General features: G+C 41.1%; 1 protein-coding gene across 2 annotated transcripts in view; it reads left to right on the forward strand.

Moving 5' to 3' along the window:
• LOC105019407 (enhancer of polycomb homolog 1) overlaps positions 1-15619 on the forward strand; it is a 44680-nt gene extending 29061 nt beyond the window's left edge. For both annotated transcript variants that reach the window (XM_010885569.4, XM_010885568.5), the window contains exons 9-14: positions 216-364; positions 844-1286; positions 11562-11749; positions 12187-12328; positions 12748-13156; positions 13533-15619. In XM_010885569.4, the coding sequence (XP_010883871.2) occupies positions 216-364; positions 844-1286; positions 11562-11749; positions 12187-12328; positions 12748-13156; positions 13533-13605 (1404 nt within the window). In that variant the 3' untranslated portion in view covers positions 13606-15619. The remainder of the gene's footprint in view (positions 1-215; positions 365-843; positions 1287-11561; positions 11750-12186; positions 12329-12747; positions 13157-13532) is intronic.
• Positions 15620-25619: the final 10000 nt, after the last annotated feature.

A 25619-nucleotide genomic window follows, 5' to 3' on the forward strand; every position in this document is an offset into this window, starting at 1 on the left:
CCTCCGTTGACACCGCCGTTCTTTTTATAGCCTCTGGGCCTGCCTCTGGGCCTGCCTCTGGGCCTGCCTCTGGGCCTGCCTCTGGGCCTGCCCGTGCCCCTCCCTCTCACACTCACTCACAAAACGAGGGCTGTCCCACCCCCCGTGCCAACCAGATCAATGCCATACTGACGAAGCCTCCTCCCTTTGTCTCCTTCTCCCTCCCTCGCCCTCAGTCTCGCCTGGACCAGTGTGGTAACTGGCCGTGGGTCAGCCCCTCCGAAGGCGGTTTGGGTGACCCTCGCTTCCGCTACTGCCTCACATCCCTAACGGCGCCCCGGCGCTGTGTAGGTTTGGCGCGACGGCGCACAGGCAGAGGGGGCAGGTGAGTTGAGATGCCCGTACCTCCCCCTATGCTTGCCTCCCAAATGGCACTGTGTTCTGCATGTTATTCACTACTTTTGTGCCCTGGTCTAGGGATATTGTGCAATTTGGGATGCATGCCTTATCAAGCCTTAGAACTGTACTAGCCTGATGTAGTAGCAGATTGTCTGACAGGGCATCCTATTTCTATGCTGGATTATGTTAAGGCAATTATTGTTTAGCTAGTAGTTGAATCTGATGCGTGTAGATTGGGAACTCTGTTTCTTTGAGGCAGGCTACTCCCTTCTTACAGAATGGTGGCACAGAGTCCACTTTATAGAAACTATTTCAGCATCCCAAAAGGTGGCCTTTTTCCTATATAGTGCATTACTTTTGAGCCCTATGATCCCTGCTTGAAAGAAGTATACGCTATCAGGTGTAATGGGTGGATTTAAACAATTCCTGTGTTGTCAGTGTTGTAATAAATCTCTCTGTTTCAAGGGTTTTGCTAGATCGAGCACACACAGACCTGGACAGTGTTTTCCACAGCCTGGATTCGGACCCCGAGACCGAGCCACTTCAAGCCCCATCTCCTCCCACCATCTCTCCTCTCCGTACCACATCGCCAGCCAGTACCTCAGACGCCAATACCTCGGACCGAACCAATGCTCCCAACAGCCACCGCACTACTTCTTCCTCCATCCCTCCCTCCTCGTCGTCGCCATCGGTGGACCTCAGTGAAATTCTGTTGAACATTAAAACAAGCCGTTGGAGGCACTTTAGGCCACGGACGCTATCCCGTCACCCCCTGGGAGGAGGTGACTTCTCACGCCACAGAGGATTTAGTGGATTTAACCGGACTACGTCCTCAGGACAGAGCAGGCTTCTCGGCAGCAGCGCTAACGGCCTGCCCTGCACCGGTCCTGCAGCTCCCGCCGTCACTGGTAAGTCAGTTCGCTGTCTTTTGTAATATGCCCACTGGTGTTCTGCTATCAGTGTTGCCTGTGTTGTCCCTCTGACTACCATTGTTTCTGTCACTCCCCACTTCACGCAATGCTGGTATGTTGTGGTAGAAATCTTGCCCTATGAAAGAAAATGGGTGTGATTTGGAGTGCAGCTTTCCTCCCTCATGCTTCAGGGCTTTATTGATGCTGGGCAAACAGGTTTTCTCTTTTAGAGTGTGGAGATAAGAATTTGGCTGGTAGAGGAGAGTTGGCGGTTGGTTTGTATTGACCTCATCGGATTTTCTTGAAAATACTGTTTCTCTTTTGGCAGTGTTATAAAGGTTTAGTATGAATCAGAATAGGAAAATTAAGCAGCCTGAGTGTGGGGAGGAGTAGAATTTCAGCATTTCTCAATGCATTGTTTCACTGATTGAGTGGGTGTCAGGAAACCAGTTTCTATCATTCAGCAGCTGAATTGTGAACCATGTATAATAATCTACCAGGATGTCTACCATTCGGCATAGAAAATAAGACACTATCTACATTTCTCAAAAAAACTAATTGCACACCTGTAGTGGAATGACCAGGAAATAAAATAAGCAACGATAAAAATAGGGATCCTCCTGCGCACTGGTAATGCTTGCAAGTGTATGCCTGCATTTTTTCAATAAATTATAATACCTATAAGCATCACCAGTTGCAAGAATATCACTATCTACATTTCTGCCAGAATTACATTTTCACTCAATTGTAATTTCCCGAATGCATCCTGATTTTAAATTGCCATTTTATATTTTGAAAATTCAAACTTAATATAACATGTAGTTTGTCCATAAATCATAGTTACACTAGTTGAATTTTCCCCTTTAAACTACAATATCTATTTACTAAAAAGTGATTAACACCTGCTTTAGTTTTCAATGATATGTTCTTAGGTGAGCTTTAAATGTTTGCTTATATCCCTCTGGAATACGGTTCCAATTCTCAAACAACCACTTCACCCCGCTTGGTCGTGGCCCAGAATTATTAATTGGAGTTATGATTTTATAATGCACAGATGGACTCATTAAATTAATAGTTTGGCTTTGTAAGTTGACCTTACTAACATGGCATGAAAGGGCTTTAGTTCACTTCAGACTTTTTGCAAATTGCGCAAAAGGTCTCAACCAAAATGCGCATTTGTTATTACCATGTACTTTTAGGTCTGTTTTGGTGATGAGAGCAATAATGTTGGTAATTGTCTCTTGAATGTGGCCTATATTTAATCCGTGCGCTCTGTTGGTTAATATGTTTACTAGGACTACTCTGTGAAAATACTATAGACTTTTTGTGTAATAATATTTCGGCCTATTTCATTTAGTAGAGTTTGAAATATTGGTTCTACATAGTCCTTAAATGTAGAAATAAATTGATACTAAATTACATTTTTGGCTTAACTGCTTTGGGTCTGTTTTTTACATTGTGGAAATATGGTAGGGGTGATATGCATGCTTCTCAAAACACATTCATTTTCGTGCGTAATTCAGTTGATTGAACACTTCCTGGCATTATACCATGTTGTGGGTTTAATTTCCACGGGGTACCAGGTCGGAAGCTTGTGCACTTTTCTGTAGGTTGCTCTGGATAAGGGTGTTGGCAAAATGACTCGTATAAATATGTACATATCGAAATTGGTCAATTGTAAATTTGAGAATGGCATATGAGCCCAATAGATAGAGCATGATGGCGGTGAAGATGAAAGTGAAGCTAAAGCTTGGTGTCTAGCTAAAGCTTTGTATTTGATCCAGAGGCAATGGAAAAGGGTATTTTTCTCATTCAGAAAAGTGTCACTTCCTCTGAAGGTAAACCAAATGAATGTTGTGTATTCATATGTGGTTTCCATATTATAATTCATTAATTCTTGTCTTCCTGGCACTTGGGTTGGCCTTAATTATAAATGCTGTTGTATTTATAGCTTCAGAAAGTCTCTGGGTTGTATAGCTGTAGAATGCTGAATGCTTAATAGTCTTTCATGAGCTGCTAAACAATCAGCTGATTGGGCTCAACCCGTTGAACAGAGCATCATTGCTTCAGCATAGCAAGGGTTGTTGCTTGGTCTGAGATTTTCTTTGGTTTTACCTGTACACTTAATGGCAATTACAAAACTGCTTTACTACATCATGCAATGATTATAGCTCAGTGTGTATTTTGTTGTTGTTTCTGTGAATCTGCCCATAAAGGTATGTATTACAGTGCATATTTTGCAGTGTTTTATCAGTGTAAACTGTTCAGGAAAAACAGAACTTTGTTTGGGTCTGGAACACCAGGATGTTATTTATTCATTCAAAGGTGAAGTGGTGCAGTAATGTAAAGGAAGCCCATTACTGCCATCATAGATCTAGATACAGTGCCCTCCAGAATAATTGCCCCTCTGGATCGAGCAACTTCTTTTTGTTTATTAACTTTGTTTAAAAAATGTGTAGTAACATTCATTAGAAAACATTCATTTTTTCAAAACTGTATAACGCATTGATTTGCAATAGCTTGGTTTCTGATAAAGCAAAGAATATTTTCTTTTCAAGATCAACTTTCAAGATAATATTGTTCTATTTCGAAAAGCTGTTTGCAGAGTAATATCAAGAACACAAGCTAGAATAAATAATCGCAAAATTAACTACATCAGAAGGTTGAACATGTCTCTGCTTACAAACATTTAGCCCAGATTGGGTGAATTCACCTTAGAAATCCAAAATCTTAACTATAGCATACAATAATAACACTTGCCATATGTTTCCCTGAGGTTAATGCAAATAAATATATAGCATTTTAAAGCAGAGAATTGCCTGGGATGTTAGTAATATATTATCCTGATACTTGGGTCACAATATGATAGTGATGCTGTATTTTTTAGTATTGATAGTCATATACAAACTTTGATAGTCCACTATCCCCTCAAACCCAGAATAAATCATAGATCAGATGTTTCCAGCTGCTCCTGGAGGGTGGTTACTGTAGTAAAGGAGACAACCGCACTTGCGCCTGAGAGAACATCTTTCATTGGTAATCACTAGCTTGAATTTGATTACAGTTAATAATTTCTCTTTGCTTGTAAGTGCAGTTTAAATTCAAGCCGACATTGTAAAACATATTTGGATTTTTTCAGTTTAGTCATTTTAGAGATGCTCTTATCTACAGCAGCGTACAGTATGTTTATACATTTTAGGGAAGCTAGGTGAAACACCCACACGGATTAGTAGTGAGTGCTTGCTAATCATTCAGTTATTCATTGGCAAATGTCAGTGCTGGAAAGAAGACCATACAAATTGTAAACATAAGCAAAGTTTACCAAAGACAGTTGACAAAGGTGGTGGCCGTGGAGGAGGTTTTGGGTAATAACACGTTTCTGTTTTGTTGCTATGGTGACAGTTTGTCATGTGGAAGCGCCGCACTGAAATGATGGGAGCAGAAACGCTTATTCCTTGTGTTGGCATGTTAGGTTTCATGTGGTCAATAAGGTCTAGTGATGAGACCTTTTACTCTATACTAACTCAGATCTTTAAGTAATTCAATTACATTTTGAAAATAAATGGTGTTTAGAGGATGAAGAACCCTCTCAACCCACACACTTAATTTTTTTTATGTCTGCTATGACATGAATAAGCAGGGTACGCATTTTAAAAAAGTATTGGCTAGAGAGCCTAAGTTGTTCAGAACAATTGGATTTTAACTTAGTACCTAGTGCCTCGACATGGGAGATATTATTGGCTGTATGGAATTTTGTGAACTTCCTTGCTAGCTCTGCGCTGTGAAATTAATTAATCTTACTTTACCAATGTTATCTGTTCTGCTTCATAATCTTGACATGTGTTCCTGTGCCCCACTTGGTTTTTCTGCTGAGGTTTTAGGCACTGGGGGCACCATGACTTTTGCAGTTTAATTACATTTTTATACCTGATTTTTCATCCGTCTTGAGAGGCGTTGTAAAAATCGAAATATGTAAATGCTTGCAATAATTTACATTACACAAAAAATTGTTTGCTGCAAATCATTTAACATTTGCATCTAAAACTTGCATCATGTGAGTGCTTGACTGAGAGAATTTTTCTTGAATGACTGGTTGAGTGGTGTGTTAATGAACCTTTGGGCCGCTGGTACATGTGGCCTTTTACAGCCAGGCAGCACTTGTTAGCAAAGTGTTCACAAGATCACTGTGAACACTTTGATCACTGTGCCTGTACCCGTCAAAGTTGGCAAATACAGTTTTTCTCCCCGTTATAAACATTGTACATCCCCAGTCAATCACCATTAATTTTCATAGGTCCGGGATCAACGTTAACCCAGTTTGGCAAATTGGCCCAAAGACTATTGGCCCGCACTTATATTTGGGTCATCCAGGACGTGTATACTTGTGTAAAACGTTTAATCAGCATGTCTTTGATGAACTTAGAATTTGACAATGAGAGACCCCGCCATTATTATACGTTTTACGTTGTGTTAGCTAGCTACAGATGGTGAAGTCTGGCTGGGTGTCATCTTTTCATTGTCATCAGTAGTTGCTAGATAAGGATGAGCCAACATGGGGAGATGCAAATTGAATGGAAAATGGTTGTAGGACAATAGGTTTGGGGGTGTTGGCGCCGGCAGGAAGCGAGTACGAGGCCAGGTGCAATTTGGTGGATCTAGACCGTGAAATTGAGAGGAGAGCGCCGTGCCACGCCGCATGTTTTGAGAAGAGTTTGGGGTGGTATTACGAAACGATGTTGTGATATTGAACGGCTTACGTAGGAGCAGCACTACAGCCATCGAGCGTTCAGCTTGGCTATCAGCCGTCAAACCTCTAGGAATGCCCCCGTTGAAATAAATGACTGCTGCTCCACTACTTACGTTTATTTTACTGAACTGATGTTGCCTCTATCAGGTCAGTGTTCGCGGATGAAGGGAGAGGGCAGTATCAGACCATCTCTCTACTGTCCCTTGGTGAGCAATTAAAATAAGGGGACATGGGTGAGAAACTCCTGTTGCACCATATCATTTCTGCGACCTGCACAAAAGAATATTACTGCCGCCTTACCCAGAGAAACTATAGATTTTTATTAAAGAGCACTGAAGTCAAGCCATTGGCTGCTGAGATCCCCTTGTACTATGTGTGTTTCACTGCCTATCGTGCTGTTGTTTCCTCTGTAGTGATGTTTTCTGTGTACTTCGAGCTCTGCTTGGCTCTTTTTAAAGCAGCCTGGTATGCGTTGTTTTGTGGTGTCTTAATACTTCAAATGAGTGGTGAAGCTGTGCTGTGTTTTTTAGAGATGTCTGTTTTTTTCTTTTTGTTGGCTTAATATCCATGTGCACCTGATTTTGTGTCTGAACTTCTAAAATGAATATTTATGAGTGCCCATGTCTATCTCAAAATCTAAGGCTCCTGTGATAGAATGCACCAGGCTTCACAACAAGCAAATAGTAACCTAACCTATGCTAGTCAGTTTGGGACTACCTCCGGAAGGTGAAAGAGCAAAGTTTTGTTGCAACTCATTCTGACAGAATCTGTCGATGGTGATGGTTTAGAACAGGTTTCAAAATCTGAGACCAAGGCTTTCTGTTGAGAACATGAAGACAACTTCGCCATCCCACCCATGAACGCAAACAATGGGTGCTTTTACGTATGCAGAGCAAGTTTTGCTTCACTTAAAAAGAAAATGGAATCCGCTCTGAACATTCATGCAAAAAGTGGTTACATTTGGCATTGCATGCATAGGTTTTGTGGAGCCAAAAAACATCTACAACCATATCTGCATTTCTGGATCATTTTCAGAAACGTTAGTTTTGACTACCACACAAATGACCAATATGACGATACTCTGAGACAAACTCAGATCAATTAAAATAACCATTCATAGGCCAGTGTAAAGAGTGGCGGCAGATTGTACAACAGTAGGATGACGTAAGTCGGAGAAGTTTTAATTAAAAGTTTTTTTTAAGTTGTAATTTTTTTCTTTACATCATGTGAGGTCCTTCCTGCTGTTCATAAACAACCACATTGGAGGCCATAACACTCAGCAGTTTGCTATTTACTTTGTGGGCTGTCAATTGCAGCCTTCCATACAGACCCAACTACCAATATAAAGAGCTAAATAATTAACTGGGTTTTGACAAAGATCTAGCCACAATCCTTTCTGCTATTGTACCCCATTTTTTTCTCAGTTCAGTTTATGCCTGTTCGTTTGAAGCCCGACGTCTTACAAGTACCGACCGTAAGCAGTCTACATAACTTTGTCAGTATGTTATTATTTGTAGGTTACATTTATAACAATGATCATCAGCAGTGTGTAAATATATTAATCCACAAGTTAAACATTTGCCTGCCTATTGTTGGATCTCTGCCCTTACAACTGCTAAGTTCCATATTTGACAACCATAAATAAGTGGGGGGGGTTTTCAGTCCTGCATATAAGCAAACCAGACAGCACCTGCTTTATCTAGCAGTCAAAAACAGTAATGTTACTTAGAGCAAGTTGCGTATTCAATGTTAAACTGCTGCTTGTACTGAAACCAGCAAAAATTACAAAATTATATAAACGTTTCTACCATTTATGTATTCATGTTTAGAGACCAATTGGACTTGGGCTTCAGTTTGTATATACACCGATCAGCTATAACCTTATGACCACTGACAGGTGAAGGGAATAACACTGATTATCTCATTATCATGGTACCGGTCAGTGGGTGGGATGTATTAGGCAGCAAGTGAACATCCTGTCCTTAAAGTGGATGTTAGAAGCAGGAAAAATGGGCAAGAGTAAGGATCTGAGTCACTTTGACAGGGCCACATTTTGATGGCTAGTCGACTGGATCAGAGCATCTCCAAAACTGCAACCCTTGTGTGGTGTTCCCGGTCTGCAGTTGTCAATACCTATCAAAAGTGGTCCAAGGAAGGGAAAGCGGTGAACCGGCGACAGGGTCATGGGTGGCCAAGGCTCATTGATGCTCATGGGGAGCGAAGGCTGGTCCATGTTATCTGATCCAACAGACGAACTACTGTAGCTCAAATTGCTAGAAAAGGGTAATGCTGGTACTGATAGAAAGTTGTCAGAACACAGTGCATCGCAGTATGTTGCGTATAGGGCTGCGTAAACACAGACCAGTCAGGGTGCCCATGCTGACCCCTGTTCACTGCCAAAAGCACCAACATTTTCACACGTGAGCATCAGAACTGGACTACGGAGCAATGGAAGGTGGTGGCCTGGTCTGTCGAATCAAGTTTCCTTTTACATCAGGTGTGTGGTGGGGTGCGTGTGCCCCGCTTACCTGGTGAACTCATGGCACCAGGATGCACTTTGGGAAAGAGGCAAGCCGGCAGAGGCTGTGTGACGCTTTGGGCAATGTTCTGCTTGGAAACCTTGGGTCCCGCCAATTCACGTGGATGTTACTTTGACACACATCGCCTACCTAAACATTGTTGCAGACCATGTGCACCCTTTCATGGCAACGGTATTCCCTGATGCATTGGCCTCTTTCAGCAGGATAATGCGCCCTGACACAGCAAAAATGGTTCAGGAATGGTTTGAGGAACACAATGAGTTCAAGGTGTTGACTTGGCCTTTAAATTCCCCAGGTTTCAATCCAATCGATCGTCTGTGGGATGTGCTGGTCAAACTGGTCTGATCCATAGAGGCCCCACCTCACAACTTACAGGACTTAAAGAATCTGCTGCTAACGTCTTGGTGCCAGATACCACAGCACATCTTCAATGGTCTTGTGGAGTCCATGCCTTGACTGGTCAGGCCTGTTTTGGCAGCAAAAGGGGAACCTACACAATATTAGTCAGGTGGTCATAATGTTATGGCTGATTGGTGTATTATGTATATTCAGTTTATGTATTTGTGTAAAACAATTTGTTTGCCTTTTCCTCTTCCCTTGATGCTGTCTTGGTTTGCTGTTACCCTACACAATGAAACTGTTCATAATGATGCAGCTAAAGAGGTGAAATGATAAACCAAACTATAAACAAAGATCCTGAGGTATAACATAATTCAGAATTCTCCAAAAATAAGCTCCCTCTCAGTCCAGTGTCTCCTTAAGTGGGCCTGTTGCACACAGTGGAATTTTTATGACAAAAAAATCTACGTTATAGTAAGACTAATATAAACCTGTTCACTGTTATATTGCGACTGTTTCTGGTGGATTTTCGTATTATGCATTAGGATTTGTTCTCTGGCTACACGATTCTCTCGTCAATTTGATGATAACTGACGAACAAGTCAGTTATCACATGTATTGAAAGATATGCACCATGAAATTAAATGGCTTTGGCAGTGTAAACTTCAGTCTCGCTAGCAATTGACTATTCTAAGTAGTAAGTTGGCTAAAGCTTTTACAATGACCGGTGGCAAGCCATAGTTGCTATTTGTGGTGAAGGTAAATGTAATTACAGTTTAACCCAATGCTTATTGGTGTCTAGCGAAATATTCAAACTTGTGATGTTACTGCTTTAGAAAATGATCTAATGTCGAGACGCTCAGCAGGTTTATAGCACCGTTGTGTAGTGGTTAAAGACACTGACACTCACGTGGGAGACCTCTGTTCGAATCCAGTGAGGGCAGCTTTTATCACTTTTAATTGCAGGCTGGCTGAACTAGGCTGGCCTGGTTCCTTTTCTGGTTTGGGCAGTGTGACCAAATCATGTACTGGTGCCACTAGCTGAAAGTCCATGGCCCTGGTGCCACCAGGAGAAATTGTTAGAAGCCCTGGCAATATGGGGAGAAGTGATGTGTTTTGTGTTGTAGTGTAGGTTTTAGTCCCATCATATGTTTTCTAAGAAGGTCTTATGAAGAGATTTGATCCAAATCCTCTAGTGGCTCAGTTACTGTGTGAATGGACTAAATACATTATTTGTTTTTAGCTAATAGTTGGGCACCCAATGCATGGTTTAGGGGCATGGAATGCATGGAACACTGTATAAAAGAAGTTATATTTTTGAGTACAGGATAAACAATAGACCTTTTATAGTATTCATCCATCTGATGATCCTCACATCATTGTTCCTCTCGTCATTGTTTTTTTCCCCCAGTACTAGAGGCAATTTAAACTTTCGGTTTAGGGTTAACACTCTCAATTTTGTTGTCCTATTTTTATTTTTTCCCCAGATTTTTGTACTTGCAAGAAATGCCTATATAGAGCCCTGTAACACTTGCACTATTTAACACCTTCCCATTATATTTTTGCTGGAGATAGTGGTGAAAGGTTTGTTTTCTGAATATAGCCTACTGTCAGCTGGCTAGATTATTTGGCTTCTCTCAGTTTTATGCTGTCCAAACAGCTAATATGTAATCAAGTCAGACAATGAATAACAAAAATTGACCAGCATGAGTTGAAATAATTACGATTTCTCTCCTCTTCCCTCCTTGCAGCTACAGCTAATTAATGTAGTTTACATTTATAATTTTTTTTTACTTAACAGCACAGTTGTTAGATATTTGTTGATGCCACCTCACTATTGGTTAAGCGTTCACACCCCAAGCTCCAACCATTCAAAAGATGGAGTCATATTTGATGGATAACTGTACACTTGGCACAAAAGCATCTTGCAGATATCTGCTGCTCCAAAAACTAGGGTTTCTGAGAAGAAGCATTTCTTTCAAATGTATTTTGGGAGTGGCAGACAGCTCTTGTAATGTTTGTGTGTCTGGCTAACATCACAGAGAGCGAAGTTTTCTTTTCTCATGTATTTGGCTAGCCACTAAAATATTGAGATGATGCTCAAGTTAGACTGTGATGGAGGGGTTTATACTGGGTCTGATGAGGATATTTGTCTACAATATTACCTGGAAAATAAATTTCTGGCGTCATAGAAGGCACACTTACTGCTTTTTGTCAACCTTAATTGAGACTCAGAGGCTTACTGTAGGCAGTAAACATTGATCTAGGTATTTTGTATTATTATTACGTATGGTGAATATATTGTTATACTAAACCTGGTGTTGGTCTCATTTTATTGAGTCATTGACAGTCTTCAAGTGGAAGTTGGCCTGGGAGGAGGTGATTTGAGCTCAAATGTTATGGTTGGGTGGCCGGGTGCTGGAATAAGGGATAAATGTGGCATTAATTCCATGAGCAAGCTTTTCTTCCATTCGGACTCTTGACGCCGGACTCGATGTATATCTTGTCATTCATTCTCAATGGCTGTCGGGGGATCCCTCTTCTGTGTGTTCATCACTTAAAACGTGAAATGGGGTGTGTCATTTCCAGCCTGTGTCCTTCTGCTGTGAACCGGTGTGCGTTTGACCCGTCTCCTCCTGTATGTAGCGTTCACAGCCGAGCAGTACCAGCAGCACCAGGAGCAGCTGGCCCTGATGCAGAAACAACAGCTGGAGCAGACCCAACATCAGGCCCAACATCAGGCCCAGCAGCCGGCCCAACCGCTGGCCCCGCAGCAGCCTAACACAGACACCTCCTCCACTACGACATCCACCGCACCTCCACCCAACGCCCAGGTCAGTGTGTTTCCCTCAGCGTTTTAAGGGCACGCCCCTGTCTCCTGACAAAAACATATATGGGGGTCTTTCTTCGGCAGGCTTTGTGCTTTGACGGAAAAAAACGATGTGGGGCGTACATGTCAAACACTTCTGCCCCGGGGGTGCCGAATTCAGTTCTCAGCAAGAATGCTTTTTTCCCCAAAATATTCATGCTGTCAGACTGCACACATTTTTCTCTTGTTTTTTGTTTACAGTGGTCATTAGTGAGCTGGACACATCACATTTTTTTCATGTCCATTCCTACACAGGTTTTGGGTTTTTTGTTTGGTTTTGTCGTTTTTTTTTTAGAACTCTATTTTGCGTTGGACCCCTTAAACCTGCGTGAACTGCTCATTTCAACATTTCTGTCTGTGATAGATGAGTCTGATCTGTTCTCTGATTCCCTTCCCCTCCAGAGTATAGTCTCTAAGACGTTAGACTCAGCCAGCGCCCAGTTTGCTGCCTCTGCCCTGGTGACCACAGACCAGCTGATGTCCTTCAAGGCCAAGGAAGAGGGGGTTCTGGGAACTGGAGTCAACGGGGTACTCCCAGGCTCAGGTGATTAGTGTTTTCAAGCCTTGCTGATCTATTGAAACCCTCAGAGTAGGGATGACACCATGTAGTCCACGGGTCAGTCCTTATTTAATTTATTCATGGTGTAATAATAGTTGGTGCAACAGTCACCCGTTTTAGCACTTGTCCTTTTTGAACGCTATTTGTATTGTATTTATATTTAACAATACCGCAGTTTACCAAAAAAAAATTTTCTGTTTAATTGCCCTGTTTAGTAGCAGGGTTGCATATTAAATGATGTATTCCATATTTAGTGGAGGGCTTTTGATAAGGTCCCTATTGTCAGGTGTAGGTTGCTTCATTGGAAACAAGGTATCAATTGGGATTCCCTATAAATAACATTGAATAGAGTGTCAGGACTGTGTACATAAGTGTGCTACTCTAATAATGCCCCCCTCCCCCAGGAGTGTACAAGGGCTTACATCATGCCAGCACCCACCACCCAAGCACCAACCCGACTCCCACCCCTCCTCCGATCCCCACGTTCCTCCAGCCCTCCTCCAACCACTCCGGCGCCGCCCCACCCCCGGCCTCCTCGCTCACATCCCCGCCCAGCACCCATCACCCCCACCTGGGTAACAGCAATGCCAAGTCCTCCCCCGCCACCGCTCAGGTCCTGATTGGGAACAATGTCCACCTGGGTGTGCCCTCGTCGTCCCCTGGCATTCCCAGTCTGGGCGGCGCGGCCGCGCGCCACAGCCACATACCCAGGGCCCTCGGGGCCATGCCCTCCTCTGCCTTAAAGATGGCCGCCAACACTAACTGTCAGATGCCCAAAGTCTCCGGGGCTTCTACCATGGACATGGGATCCAGGTGAGGCAATGTAGCATGCCCGTCTTGTGCTGTCCACGTGTCTCTAATACCGTGCCGTGTTTCGTTTCATGGCATGCCTTGTGTTCTATTCAGAATTAACACAAAATGGATGCCTCTGTATGGATTTTGCAGCAGTGTGTGTCCTGGAATATTTTCAGTTTGAATGTCTGGGTCTGAGAAATTTCCTGCAATTTTAAGTTTATCAGATTTACAATGGTCTGGCACTGCACAGCTTGTTTCTTGTTTCTCGCCTAAATCATTGCAGAATTGTCATTATAGATTGTTCTGGCATAGTGTTTAATATCAATATTATAAATGTTTGTTGGGAACTGTGTGCCACAACCAAAGATTGAGACGGTTTGTTGCCCTCCTCCAGGGATAATCACGAACAAGACAAGCCGGCTCTGAACAGTATAGCGGACAACACAGTGGCCATGGAGGTGACGTAGCAGTGTGGCAGCGGTGGTGGTGGTGCGGCTTGCTGCCGTGACAGGCAGGCCACGCCCAACGCTACCCGACATGGCTGCCCAGCCTTCTGCTGCCCTACCGGTCCTCAGCTCTGAGTCTCCTGCTTCCCGTTGAGTCCACTCTTTAGGTGCTGTGCATCGTAGCATTGGAAATGCAAAAGGGACGGCAGGTAGACGGTCAGGACTCAACAAACGCACCCACGTTTCCGCAACAACTGTGGGGGGACTTGCGGTTTCAATTCTCATCTCTCATGCTTTTTAAATGTTTGTTTTGTATTTGTTACTGTTAATAAGAGTAAATTGACATCTTGTAAATCATGAATATGGCAAATTAGTATCTGTACAGCAACTACATATTTGTAATATCCCCCTTGTATATACGTTACTTGAATACAGAAACTCTTTCATTTGTGATGTTTTGCACTTGGGAATAAAAAGAAAAGACGAAAAAAGCGCTGAAACTTGTGCGAGTGTGAGATGTGAGAGTTGTATAAAGGAGAAGTTTAAAAGGCGTTTCATCACGTGCATGGTGCAGAGCCTGCTGTTTTATCTATTTATTGTGCTGTGTTTACAGTTTTTTTTTTGTTTTTTTATTTGTACACTGTACCTTCATTGGTTCCTGTGCTGTAGTAAATGTTAGCTAGCTACGGACTCCTGGGTATTTTATATATTGTGAACACAGAGCAGGTTTTCCCCCCTTTGGGTCCCTGCTCTTCTCTTTGGATCGTGTGGAATTCAATGGTGACATACAGATACAGACTCTTTAGGGTTGATGGGAACCTGAGGAGACAGTGGAGGAGGTTGGCTTTGGTTTACTTCACTTTGCGGGGTAAAATCTCTTCCTGGGATCTTCCATTTACAATGTTATCGCGATACAAGTAACAAAGTAGGGATGAAGTCTCTTCATAGAAGCATCTACCTGCTGCTTCTGATTCAAAGCACTATTGTTTTTGTTTTCTAATAGTTTGATATTAATGCTGCTTTTGTATAATTTTGGTCCCTGGTTTTCATGCAATGGGATCCCCCCATACCATTATTTTTTAACCATTATTTTTTTGTAAAATCAGAATTTAGTTATTTTTGTATTTTCCTGTTCTTGTGGTTAAAAAAAAAATGATTGTAAGGTCCGTATTGGAAAAACGTCATTATTTTGTTACTTGTTCATGCATAGGTGATAAGGGAGGTGAATAGCAGTTAAAATTGCTGTACATTTATCATCATTCCAATTTCTGACCAGAACATGCTAATAGGGGTGGAGCTATGGAGAAAGGCATTCTATTTCTCCAATATTCTCTCCCTTTCAAAAAATAAAATGAATCTAAACTCTCCAGAAGGCTGCAAGGCCAAAACCACAAGTATCGGGTGCCTTCCCTTGGGGAACTACTATGTGCTCTCTTCTGTGAAGAGAAAGGCACAAAGACAGTGCTACTAGTAGTACTTGTTGTCTGTGTCGTCAGAATCTGAATGCCCAGTCCAATGGCAGGATTTATCCTTGAGGTTTCTTGACCCACCTGGAGGCTGAAAAGAATAAAATAAAAACAACTAATGTGACAGAACTCTCACTATAAAATACGACAATAAAGCCCAGGGCATTATATGTGGATTATGTGGCTCTCTGTCCTCTGTTGGCTGAATGTTGTGTGGGTGCTTGTTAGCAAAAAAATTTTTATAGATTGTGGTTGTCATATCAGGGGATGTGCAAGTATGAAATAGACAAATGTATGGTATTTTGCTTTTATGTTGACATTGATGACCCAAAATAGGTAATTCTCACAAAACCGAATTTTAACATGTAGGTAGCAAATTTACCAAATAAAACATTCATTTGGGGAAGTTATTTTAAATGCATTTTAAAATGTAACCTGAATTGTGTACACTCATTTGAAATGTGTTTGTAAAAATTATCTCAAAACAAAAGCTGCAGTTTGTTATAAGTGATTCTAGTTTGTGTGCATTAAACATTAAGACATCTGTGGACTTGTCCCATAACCCTTAAGTAACGCCAATCTGGTTTTAAATAGTTTTATTCACCTAACATATATCATGAAGAGGTGTAGTCCTTAATTTACATTGTTATATATATAGTATGCCTATTGAATTTCCTAACTCCCCATTACCCTTATTGGCGTCCTTACTGAAACTGCCTAAAGACTTCTGTTTGGAAAGACTGATCAAAATGAATGATTAAACTTGGCATATTTGTATTTCCTGTTATGTTCAACTCACACTTTTACAATAGGTTGGAAAATGACATTTTACTTGTAGTTTTACTTTGCACATTAAAACGGTATTGTCTAAAACATAGCATTTATTAGATGGTCAATGACTGTTAAATGTCCGGTTTGTGAGAATAAGCCCATGTGCCAGTGCTTTGACACAGTAGCAGCTAAGGCTGTAACAACTAATCGATAAAAATCTATCATGTCCATACAGTGGGGAGAACAAGTATTTGATACACTGACGAATTTGCAGGTTTTCCCACTTACAAAGCATTTAGAAGTCTGTAATTTTCAAAATTCCAGAAAATCACATTGTATGATTTTTAAGTAATTCATTTGCATTTTATTGCATGACATAAATATTTGATACATCAGAAAAGCAATTACAGGGATCATACGTTTCCTGTAGTTCTTGACCAGGTTTGCACACACTGCAGCAGGGATTTTGGCCCACTCCTCCATACAGGCCTTCTCCAGATCCTTCAGGTTTCAGGGCTGTCGCTGGGCAATACGGACTTTCAGCTCCCTCCAAGGATTTTCTATTGGGTTCAGGTCTGGAGACTGGCTATGCCACTCCAGGACCTTGAGATGCTTCTTACGTAGCCACTCCTTAGTTGCCCTGGCTGTGTGTTTTGGGTCGTTGTCATGCTGGAAGACCCAGCCATCTTCAATGCTCTTACTGAGGGAAGGAGGTTGTTGGCCAAGATCTTGCGATACATGGCCCCATCCATCCTCCCCTCAATACGGTGCAGTCGTCCTGTCCCCGTTGCAGAAAAGCATCCTCACAGAATGATGTTTCCACCTCCATGCTTCACAGTTGGGATGGTGTTCTTGGGGTTGTACTCATCCCCCTTCCTCTTCCAAACACAGCGAGTGGAGTTCAGACCAAAAAGCTCTATTTTTGTCTCTTCAGACCACATGACCTTCTCCCATTCCTCCTCTGGATCATCCAGATGGTCATAGGCAAACTTCAGACGGGCCTGGACATGCGCTGGCTTGAGCAGGGGGACCTTGCGTGCGCTGCAGGATTTTAATCCATGAAGGCGTAGTGTGTTACTAATGGTTTTCTTTGAGACAGTGGTCCCAGCTCTCTTCAGGTCATTGACCAGGTCCTGCCGAGTAGTTCTGGGCTGATCCCTCACCTTCCTCATGATCATTGATGCCCCACGAGGTGAGATCTTGCATGGAGCCCCAGACCGAGGGAGATTGACCGTCATCTTGAACTTCTTCCATTTTCCAATAATTGCGCCAACAGTTGTTGCCTTCTCACCAAGCTGCTTGCCTATTGTCCTGTAGCCCATCCCAGCCTTGTGCAGGTCTACTATTTTATCCCTGATGTCCTTACACAGGTCTCTGGTCTTGGCCATTGTGGACAGGTTGGAGTTTGATTATGTGGACAGATGTCTTTTATACAGGTAACGAGTTCAAACAGGTGTAGGTAATGAGTGGAGAACGGGATGGCTTCTTGAAGAAAAACTAACAGGTCTGTGAGAGCCGGAATTCTTACTGGTTGGTAGGTGATCAAATACTTATGTCATGCAATAAAATGCTAATTAATTTTTGCAAACCTGGTCAAGAACTTCAGGAAACTGTAATTGCAAAAAAGAATTGTACCAAATATTAAGTTCTGCTTTTCTGATGTCATGCAATAAAATGCAAATTAATTACTTAAAAATTATACAATGTGATTTTCTGGATTTTTGTTTTAGATTCCGTCACTCAGTTGAAGAGTACCTATGATAAATATTACAGACCTCTACATGCTTTGTAAGTAGCAAAACCTGCAAAATCGTCCGTGTATCAAATACTTGTTCTCCCCACTCTATGTGTTGGCAACGAATGTCACCATTGATTTGTTGGGTCTACAAGAAAGGATGCAGAAAAGATGTTATGAAAAATGTACCTGCATACGACTGAAAACGTAGGTTCCTGAGACCAGGTTGCAAAACGTCAAAAGAATTGCATTGAAGAATTCATTGAAAACAGTTTTTCAACACCAAGTCGGTGATGTACTTAAGCACTTTGAGTTTGTGTACAATTGAGCAGCTCCTGCCAGCTAACCATTCACTGTCAAATTTGTTGAGTTCTATATTTCTCCAAAGTAGACACAGTGTTTTTAAATGCATTACAATTTGCACGAACATTTACATTATTAGTTAATTCTCTATATCAGCTTAATGAGGAAGTACCCTGGAATGCTTTTCCATGTCTTGAAAATCATGATAAGAAAACACACGTTTTTGCAAATTTTTATTTGTTCTATACTGTAACTATCCGCCTACAGTTGCTTAAATGAAGACATTGTAAAAGGATAAGAAAACACTCTAAATGTTAATTTATTTTAAGTCAGCTTCATGAGGTAGTACCCTGGAATGTTTTGGCTACCGTCTTGAAAATTATATTATGATAACACTAGTTTTTACATGTTTAAAAAAATATATATAATTATCTGGCTACAGTTGTTTTAATGAAGACATTGTAAAAGTATTAAAAAAAAACACTAAACATTTATTTATTTTAAATAAAACTCTTGCATTAAATTCTGGAATTGATATACTTTTTCTATCCAATTAATAAATTAATCAAAATAGTAATCGACAGATTAATCAATTATCAAAATAGTTTAGTAGCAGCGCAAATGCTTAAATACAGCAGTGAGGGTCACAACCAGTCGCAACGTAAGCTAATGCCTGTGGAGGTGTGAATTGGCTGTCCTGGTTGAGCGAGGAGGCGTGCCATGAACACAAATTGTCAAGAATTCCGACCTCTCCACTTTCTTCATATTGTATATATGCTTAATTTATAATTGATTAAATGTATTTTTGTTTGCCTTCTATTTTCCATTATACCCCATAATGACAAAGCAAGAACACATTTTTAGAAATGTGTGCTAATTTATTTAAAATATAATTCTTATGCACATACTTAATCAGACTAGGGCTGTCAAAGTTAACGTGAGTGATTAATTGAAAATGCTTAACACTGTTTATATGTTAGTAACCATTAAACCATTTTTCCTTTATGAACCTCAGAACCAGCCATAGTTGGTGCTTGACCTGAACAGGAGCTGTCAATTATTGATCTGCAAAAATGTACTGGTAACTTTATTGGCACTTGACATGTGCCTGAGTTGACCAGAGCGCTTCACATGCTGGCCTACTTTGTGTTATTTAACATTGGATATTAGCCTACGCATTCATGTCATGAAACGTGTTTACTCGCTACTTGTCTGTGAGTCCTGCCTAACAGCAGGTAAGTACTCACATGTTAGAACACTATATCTATGACAGGACCAGCCGTGCTTCTCCTTTTCTCCACCTGCTCCGAGTCACTGTGTCCAAGCAAATCTACCTGTTAACCTTGCTTTTAGCATGGTGAACTGTATATTTCATGTTTTCGCTAACCTAAGCTAAACAGTAGTTTCAAGTTCATTTGTCACATTGTCTCCAGTCCCATTTCCACAAAAACATTATAATAGCGGAATTAACAAATACCCTGCTGTGCATAAATAAATTACAGATCTCTCCTGATTAATGTTTCTGGATAAAACTCTCTAGCTACCTTGCCTGCCTCATGCCTTTAGCTATTCAAGTAACCTATCTTGTGCATTTGTTTGAATATGGGAATCATATCATAAAGACCCATTTTAACCATATTTTAGCCTAAAACACAAAGGACAATACCACGAAAAGCATAGACATGATTCTGTGTTGGATGACATGCCTGCAGCTTTCCAGATGGAGGGGCTAATATGTGTTTTCTTGTTGTTTACAATAAAACTTTTCTTTAACACGAAGCACAGATTTTTTTTTATTTTAGGCCAAATTTAAACTTGTTCTAAAAATGCTATTTAATTGTGATTAACTACAGTTATTTGCAATTACTTATGTTAATTGTTTGAATGCATTAATTCAGATCCTTTACTCAGTACTTTTAGATGAGACATTGGCAGGGATCACAGCTTAGAATCTTCATGAATATTCGTCCACATGCTTTGCACTCCTGGATTTGGTTAGTTTCTGATATCTTTCCTTATAGATCCTCTTAAACTCTGTCAGATTGGATGGGGAGCATCAGTGAACTGTGGGCATCATGTCTCCCCACAGGTGTTCAATGTGGTTAAATCCATTCACTAACTTGCCCTAAAGCCATTCAAGCATTGTCTTGGCTGTGTGCTATAGAATATTGTCATGATGATAGATTCATCTTTGCCTCAGTATGTGGTTTGTGCTCTGAATCTGAAGTTTTCTTCAAGGACCTCAGTATTTTACTCTGTTCAGCCTTTACTCAATCATGACCAGTTTCCCAGTTCCAATCATTAAGAAGCATCCACATATCATAATGCTCCCACCATGATGCTTTACTGTAGGGATCAAGGCCTGATTGATGGAGTTCTGCAAAGATATTGTCCCTCTGACAGAAGAGGTTGTCCTTCTGGCAAGTTCTCTCATCTCTGCGGAAAACATTTTGATGCTCTGTAAGTGTCCATTGTGTTCTTGGCTGAACAGCAGGCTCCAGGAAGAGCCTTGGTGGTTCCAAACTTCTCCCATTTTACAAAAATGGAGCCCCACCTGGGAACTAGCTGTAACTATTGTTTCTAACCTTCCTATCTCAACACTACTCAGCGGTCTACGGAGAGTTCCATGGCTTGCTTTTCTCCCTCTGACATGTGCTGTTAAGTGTGAGACTTTATATAGGTAGGTGTGAGCTTTTGTATATCCAATTAATTGAATTTGCCACTGGAGACATCTCAAGGATTAAGAAAGGACAGGATGCATCTGAACTCAATTTGGAGTGTGTTGGCAAAGTGTCTGAGTATATGGACATGGTATTGCATTTTGTTGCATTTTCATTTGTCACAAATTTCTGTAAACCTGTTTTTGCTTTCTGATTATGGGGCAGATTGGTGGCCAAGAAAGGAATGTAGTCTATTATAAATGATTCTATAACAACACGTGGAGAAGGTAAAGAGGGCTGAATACTTTCAGAACTTTTAGGTCTTTCTTTACGCCAGAATTGGAGTGTCTGCTTAATGGGTGTGACATTGCCTTAACAATAGTGCACTGTTGGAATGGAATTATGGGATAGTGAAGGAAAACCACCAGCATTCTTTGTCCAAGTATAACCTCAGCATTTGGTTATTGAGAACAGAACAAATACCAAACATTACATGCAATGGGAATTATCCTCTTCATTGCGCAAAATAAGTCAGATCTCAAACGGCACCCTACTCCCTTTGTACTACTCTATTTTAGACCAGGAAACTTGTGTGCAATTTGGGGCACAAACTAAGACAATTACAGCTTGGTTTGATTAACCTTTTTTTTCTAAGATGTGGTCACAGAGTGACTGAATTACCCTGGCTGGCCTGTGGGAGGGGTGGAATCAATTATAAACTGACTGCATAAATGTTTGTCCCAAATGGCAACATATTCCCTATACGTATAGTGCACAACTGTTGGGCTCCGGTCAGAATTAGTGCGCTGGGGTGCAATTTGGCACGTACCATGCCTCTAACACAACGTAGGGCTCTGGGCTGCTTCACACTCTTGACGTGAGTAGGAAACCAAAACAACACATCCGGCAACACACACACTGCTCCCAGGGATGATCTACCGTTACAATGCTGCGCTGTCAAGATACAGCCAGGCAGCACACGTTGGAGTTACTCTGCTTTCCATTAACCCCTCGAAGCGAACAGCTGAAATATATCTCTCTCAAATTGCACTCATTCTGTGATTGTGAATACCTTTCAGAGTATTGGAGAACATAGAAAGCATGACCAGAATAACCCGGTTGGAAAATACGATGCAGCTGTTCACCACCACTGGATCAGATGTCCATCAGGGAAGTTATTAAAGGCTGTGCCAAGCAGGTTTAATTCCTCCTTGCTCTTTGTGCCCTTTGTCTCTCCTATCCCTTTAGTTGTTTTTCCACCTTTTCACCCTATCTGCCTCTATATCTACTGTCCCTCTGGTCTACATCTCTCTCTCTCATCTTCACCCCTCCTCGCACTGGCCAACAGGTGCAGTAGATCAGAAGGGAGTCAGGGCCTTATTGGTTGTTTGGTGCTGTCTATCATATGGCTTCTCTGTGAAGGCCATGGAAAAACACCCACGGTCACTACTCTCATATCACTTTTCCTCTGGAGAGAGATCGCTGTCCCTGTATAACATGGTCATGTTACTCTGGGATGAATTATGATTCCTTTCTCAGAAGGGTAAGAATAAACGCTGACTTGGTCAAAAGTGAGATGGAAGAATGAAAACGCTTTATGGCATTGCTTAAGTCCAACAGAGAACCCTATTCACTTCGCAGGGAACTACTTCAGGCCAGAGCCCATATCCCTTGTTAAATGCATTCGGCTCCATAAGGGTCTAGTATTGCGCAAGATAGTGAAATTGTGCCCGATTTGTGACGCTGAACATAATAACTCAGGGCCAAAACCACTCTCCACCGCTGTCATCATGGACACAGTTGTGTTGTTAGATCCATCTGCACTGAGCATTTCCATTTCACTACGGCTGCTCTGCAACAGTCACGGACAGAAAGACGCGCACGGTGGGAGTGTGCTTGACTGAAACCAACTTGATTGTCCTCTATCCGAGGGGTTTGGTATCGGCCAGGAGTAGCAACCATCTGGTGCTGTTGTGCATGTGCAGTCCTTGAAAGGAAATTGCAGTCAACAGAGGGGCCCATTCTCTTTGCATGGTACCATGAGAGTTCTTGTTCCTCCGTCTGTGCTCAAGTGGAAAAAACACATTTGAAAACACTTATCTTGTAGCATTTTACGGTACATAAATATATAATTCTAGAAAAAGGTTCTGCAGATAAATGAGTCAAATATTGACAGTTACCAGAGAGATGGCAAGGGGAAAGTATGGGGAGATAGAAGGCAAGCACATTTTCTGTGAAATGAGGTCGAGGGGATGTTATGTTTTGGGCATGTACCGCTGCCACTGGAACTGGCTCACTTGTCTTGATTGTGATGCATCTACTAACGGCTAGCAATGGGATAAATCCTGAAGTGTACTAAATTATTTTGTCTGCTCATGTGCAACAAAATGCCTCAAAACTCATTGGACAACACAATACTTTTTCTGGGCCTACAAGTGTACTCTTCTTGACTGTCCAAGTTATTCCCTCTACCTGAATCCAATTTATTATGCTTTTCAATTGCTGAAGACAAGACTAAAGGCCAAAAAGCCCATAAACAAATATGAACTGAAGATGGTAGTAGCTGTTAAAAAGTTGGAGAAAGTGAAAGGTTCTGAATACTCTCCGATGACACTGTATATACATATATCAGTTTGTATATAGGCTGATTCTTTGTTTCTACCCATTTTGAGCCTGTAACTGAACCCACAAATGCTTATGATGAAGATACTGAACTAGTCTAATGAAGGCCTGTTTTCAGCAGTGCTAACATGATCGCAAAAAGGTTTTCTAATGATCACATAGTATTTTAAAATGATAAACTTGGATTAGCAAACACAACGTGCCATTGGAACACAGGAGTGATGGTTGCTGATAATGGGCCTGTGTAGATATTCAGTTGAAAATCTGCCATTTCCAGCTACAATAGTCCTTTACAACATTAACAACACTGTAAAAACAAGGAAACTTCTAAGTGACCCCCAACTTTTCAACAGTAGAGTACATTATTGCTGATTTCACACATTCTCTTTTTGCTCGCTAACTGGTTTTAGGTGATCACAAACAGTTGTGCTCAAACGTTTGCATACCCTTGAAGAATTGGTAATATATGAACCATTTGTAAAGAAAACATGAGCGAGCAGAAAAAAACACATCTTTTTATTTCTTATGGGATTCACATTCAACTGCAGGTCATAACAGAATGGCACAATCATATAACAAAACCCTTAGTTACCCTTAGTTCTCCCTTAGTTCTCAATACTGTGTATTGCCCCCTTTAGCATCAATAACAGCATGCAGTCTTTTGTAATAGTTGTCTATGAGGCCCTGAATTCTTGTAGGTAGTATTGCTGCCCATTTGTCTTGGCAAAATACCTCCAGGTCATGCAAAGTCTTTGGTCGTCTTGCATGAACTGCACATTTGAGATCTCCCCAGAGTGGCTCAATGATATTAAAGTCAGGAGACTGTGATGGCCACTCCAGAACCTTTACCTTTTTCTGCAATTCTTCTGACAGTTTTGGCTGAAATGTTTCTTGGTCTACCTGATTTTGGCTTGGTATCAAGACTTCCATGAATTTTCCACTTCTTAGTAAGTGATTGAACAGTACTATCTGGCATTTGCAAGGCTTTGGATGTCTTTTCCTATCCTTTTCCTTCTTTATAAAGTTCCATTACCTTGTTACGCAGGTTTTGACAGTTTTTTTCTGCTTCCCATGGCTCAGGATCTAACCTGCTCAGTGCATCCATGTGAGAGATAACAAACTCATTGACTATTACACACAGTCACTAATTGCAATTTAAAAAGCCACAGGTGTGGGAAGTTCACCTTTAATTGCCATGTACACCTGTGTGTGTGTCACCATGTGTGTCTGTAACAAGGGTATGTAAACTTTTGATCAGGGCCATTTGGGTGATTTCTTTTATCATTATGATTTAAAAGGGAGCCAAACAACTATGCGATAATAATTAGTTTCATATGTTTACTGTCCTTAAATAAAATAATTTTTTTTGGATGATCAGTCATATTTTCTAAATCAATGCCAACATCTCACAATATCTGCCAGGGTGTGCAAACTTATGAGCACAACTGTACACAGCTCCGGTGAGGGTTTGAGTCCAACCTACTGCTCTTTCCGCCAAAACTCCTTTATCCTTCATCACTTCCTTGTCGAATCAACCTTAAATGACTGAAAATCAGTTTTACGTTTTTTCAATCAATAGTAGACTACTAGGAATCCTAAACATCGCTTCAGGGCAAAGAAGCATATTGTAAGTGGCTATGGATAAGAGCATCCGCTACATGACTGAAATGACAAATCTGAAATTACAATTACATTCGCTTGTCAAAATACAATATCCTTCTCCTGTAGTTGCAGGGCAAGAAGGCGGTGCAGGTCGATCTTGACCATAAAATCCAGCCACCTGAACAGTTTCCATGAGCTGTGGCCCTGAACAACTAGCCATGTGTCTCATAGAGGCTAATAAGATTATACTCACCACATCAAACCACCTCCAACTAAATGTTGTCAACCACTAGCAGTTTTAATACATATTAATTGTGTACTTAAATGCTGACACACAGGGGAAAAAATTATTTTATGTATTATTTGTACAGTGAGTTCTCTAAACCACAATACGATTGTCAGAATTGAAGATACTCTACCATTAGCCTCCATTGCACATACACATTCCATATACATATATATACATTCCACTTATATATACATATACTTAATATTTTTATGTTTTATTTTCTGCCCTCTTCTATTTGCACTTCTGTTTAAATGCTAACTGCATTTCATTGTACTGTACTGGTACTGTTCAATGACAATAAAGTTGAATATAATGTAATTCATTGGCATTTTTCAATGTCTGTGCCTCTAATACAGCCTCTGAGTTATTAAAGAAAATTCTGAGAAAAATATACACAAGATAAGAATGTGATTACTTTCAATCTTTCAAAACACATTATTATAATATTAGGCTCCCGAATGGCACAGTGGTTTAGTCCCTGCCTTGTAGTATAGCCGTGGCCAGAGTTTCAAATCCTGGTCAGAACATAATCCCAATTCCCAGGTGCCTGGCATGTCACGATCCAACTGGGCCAGCACCATGCATGG

This window comes from Esox lucius, chromosome 21 (assembly GCF_011004845.1).
Source record: "Esox lucius isolate fEsoLuc1 chromosome 21, fEsoLuc1.pri, whole genome shotgun sequence".
NCBI classification, from domain to species: Eukaryota; Metazoa; Chordata; class Actinopteri; order Esociformes; family Esocidae; genus Esox; species Esox lucius.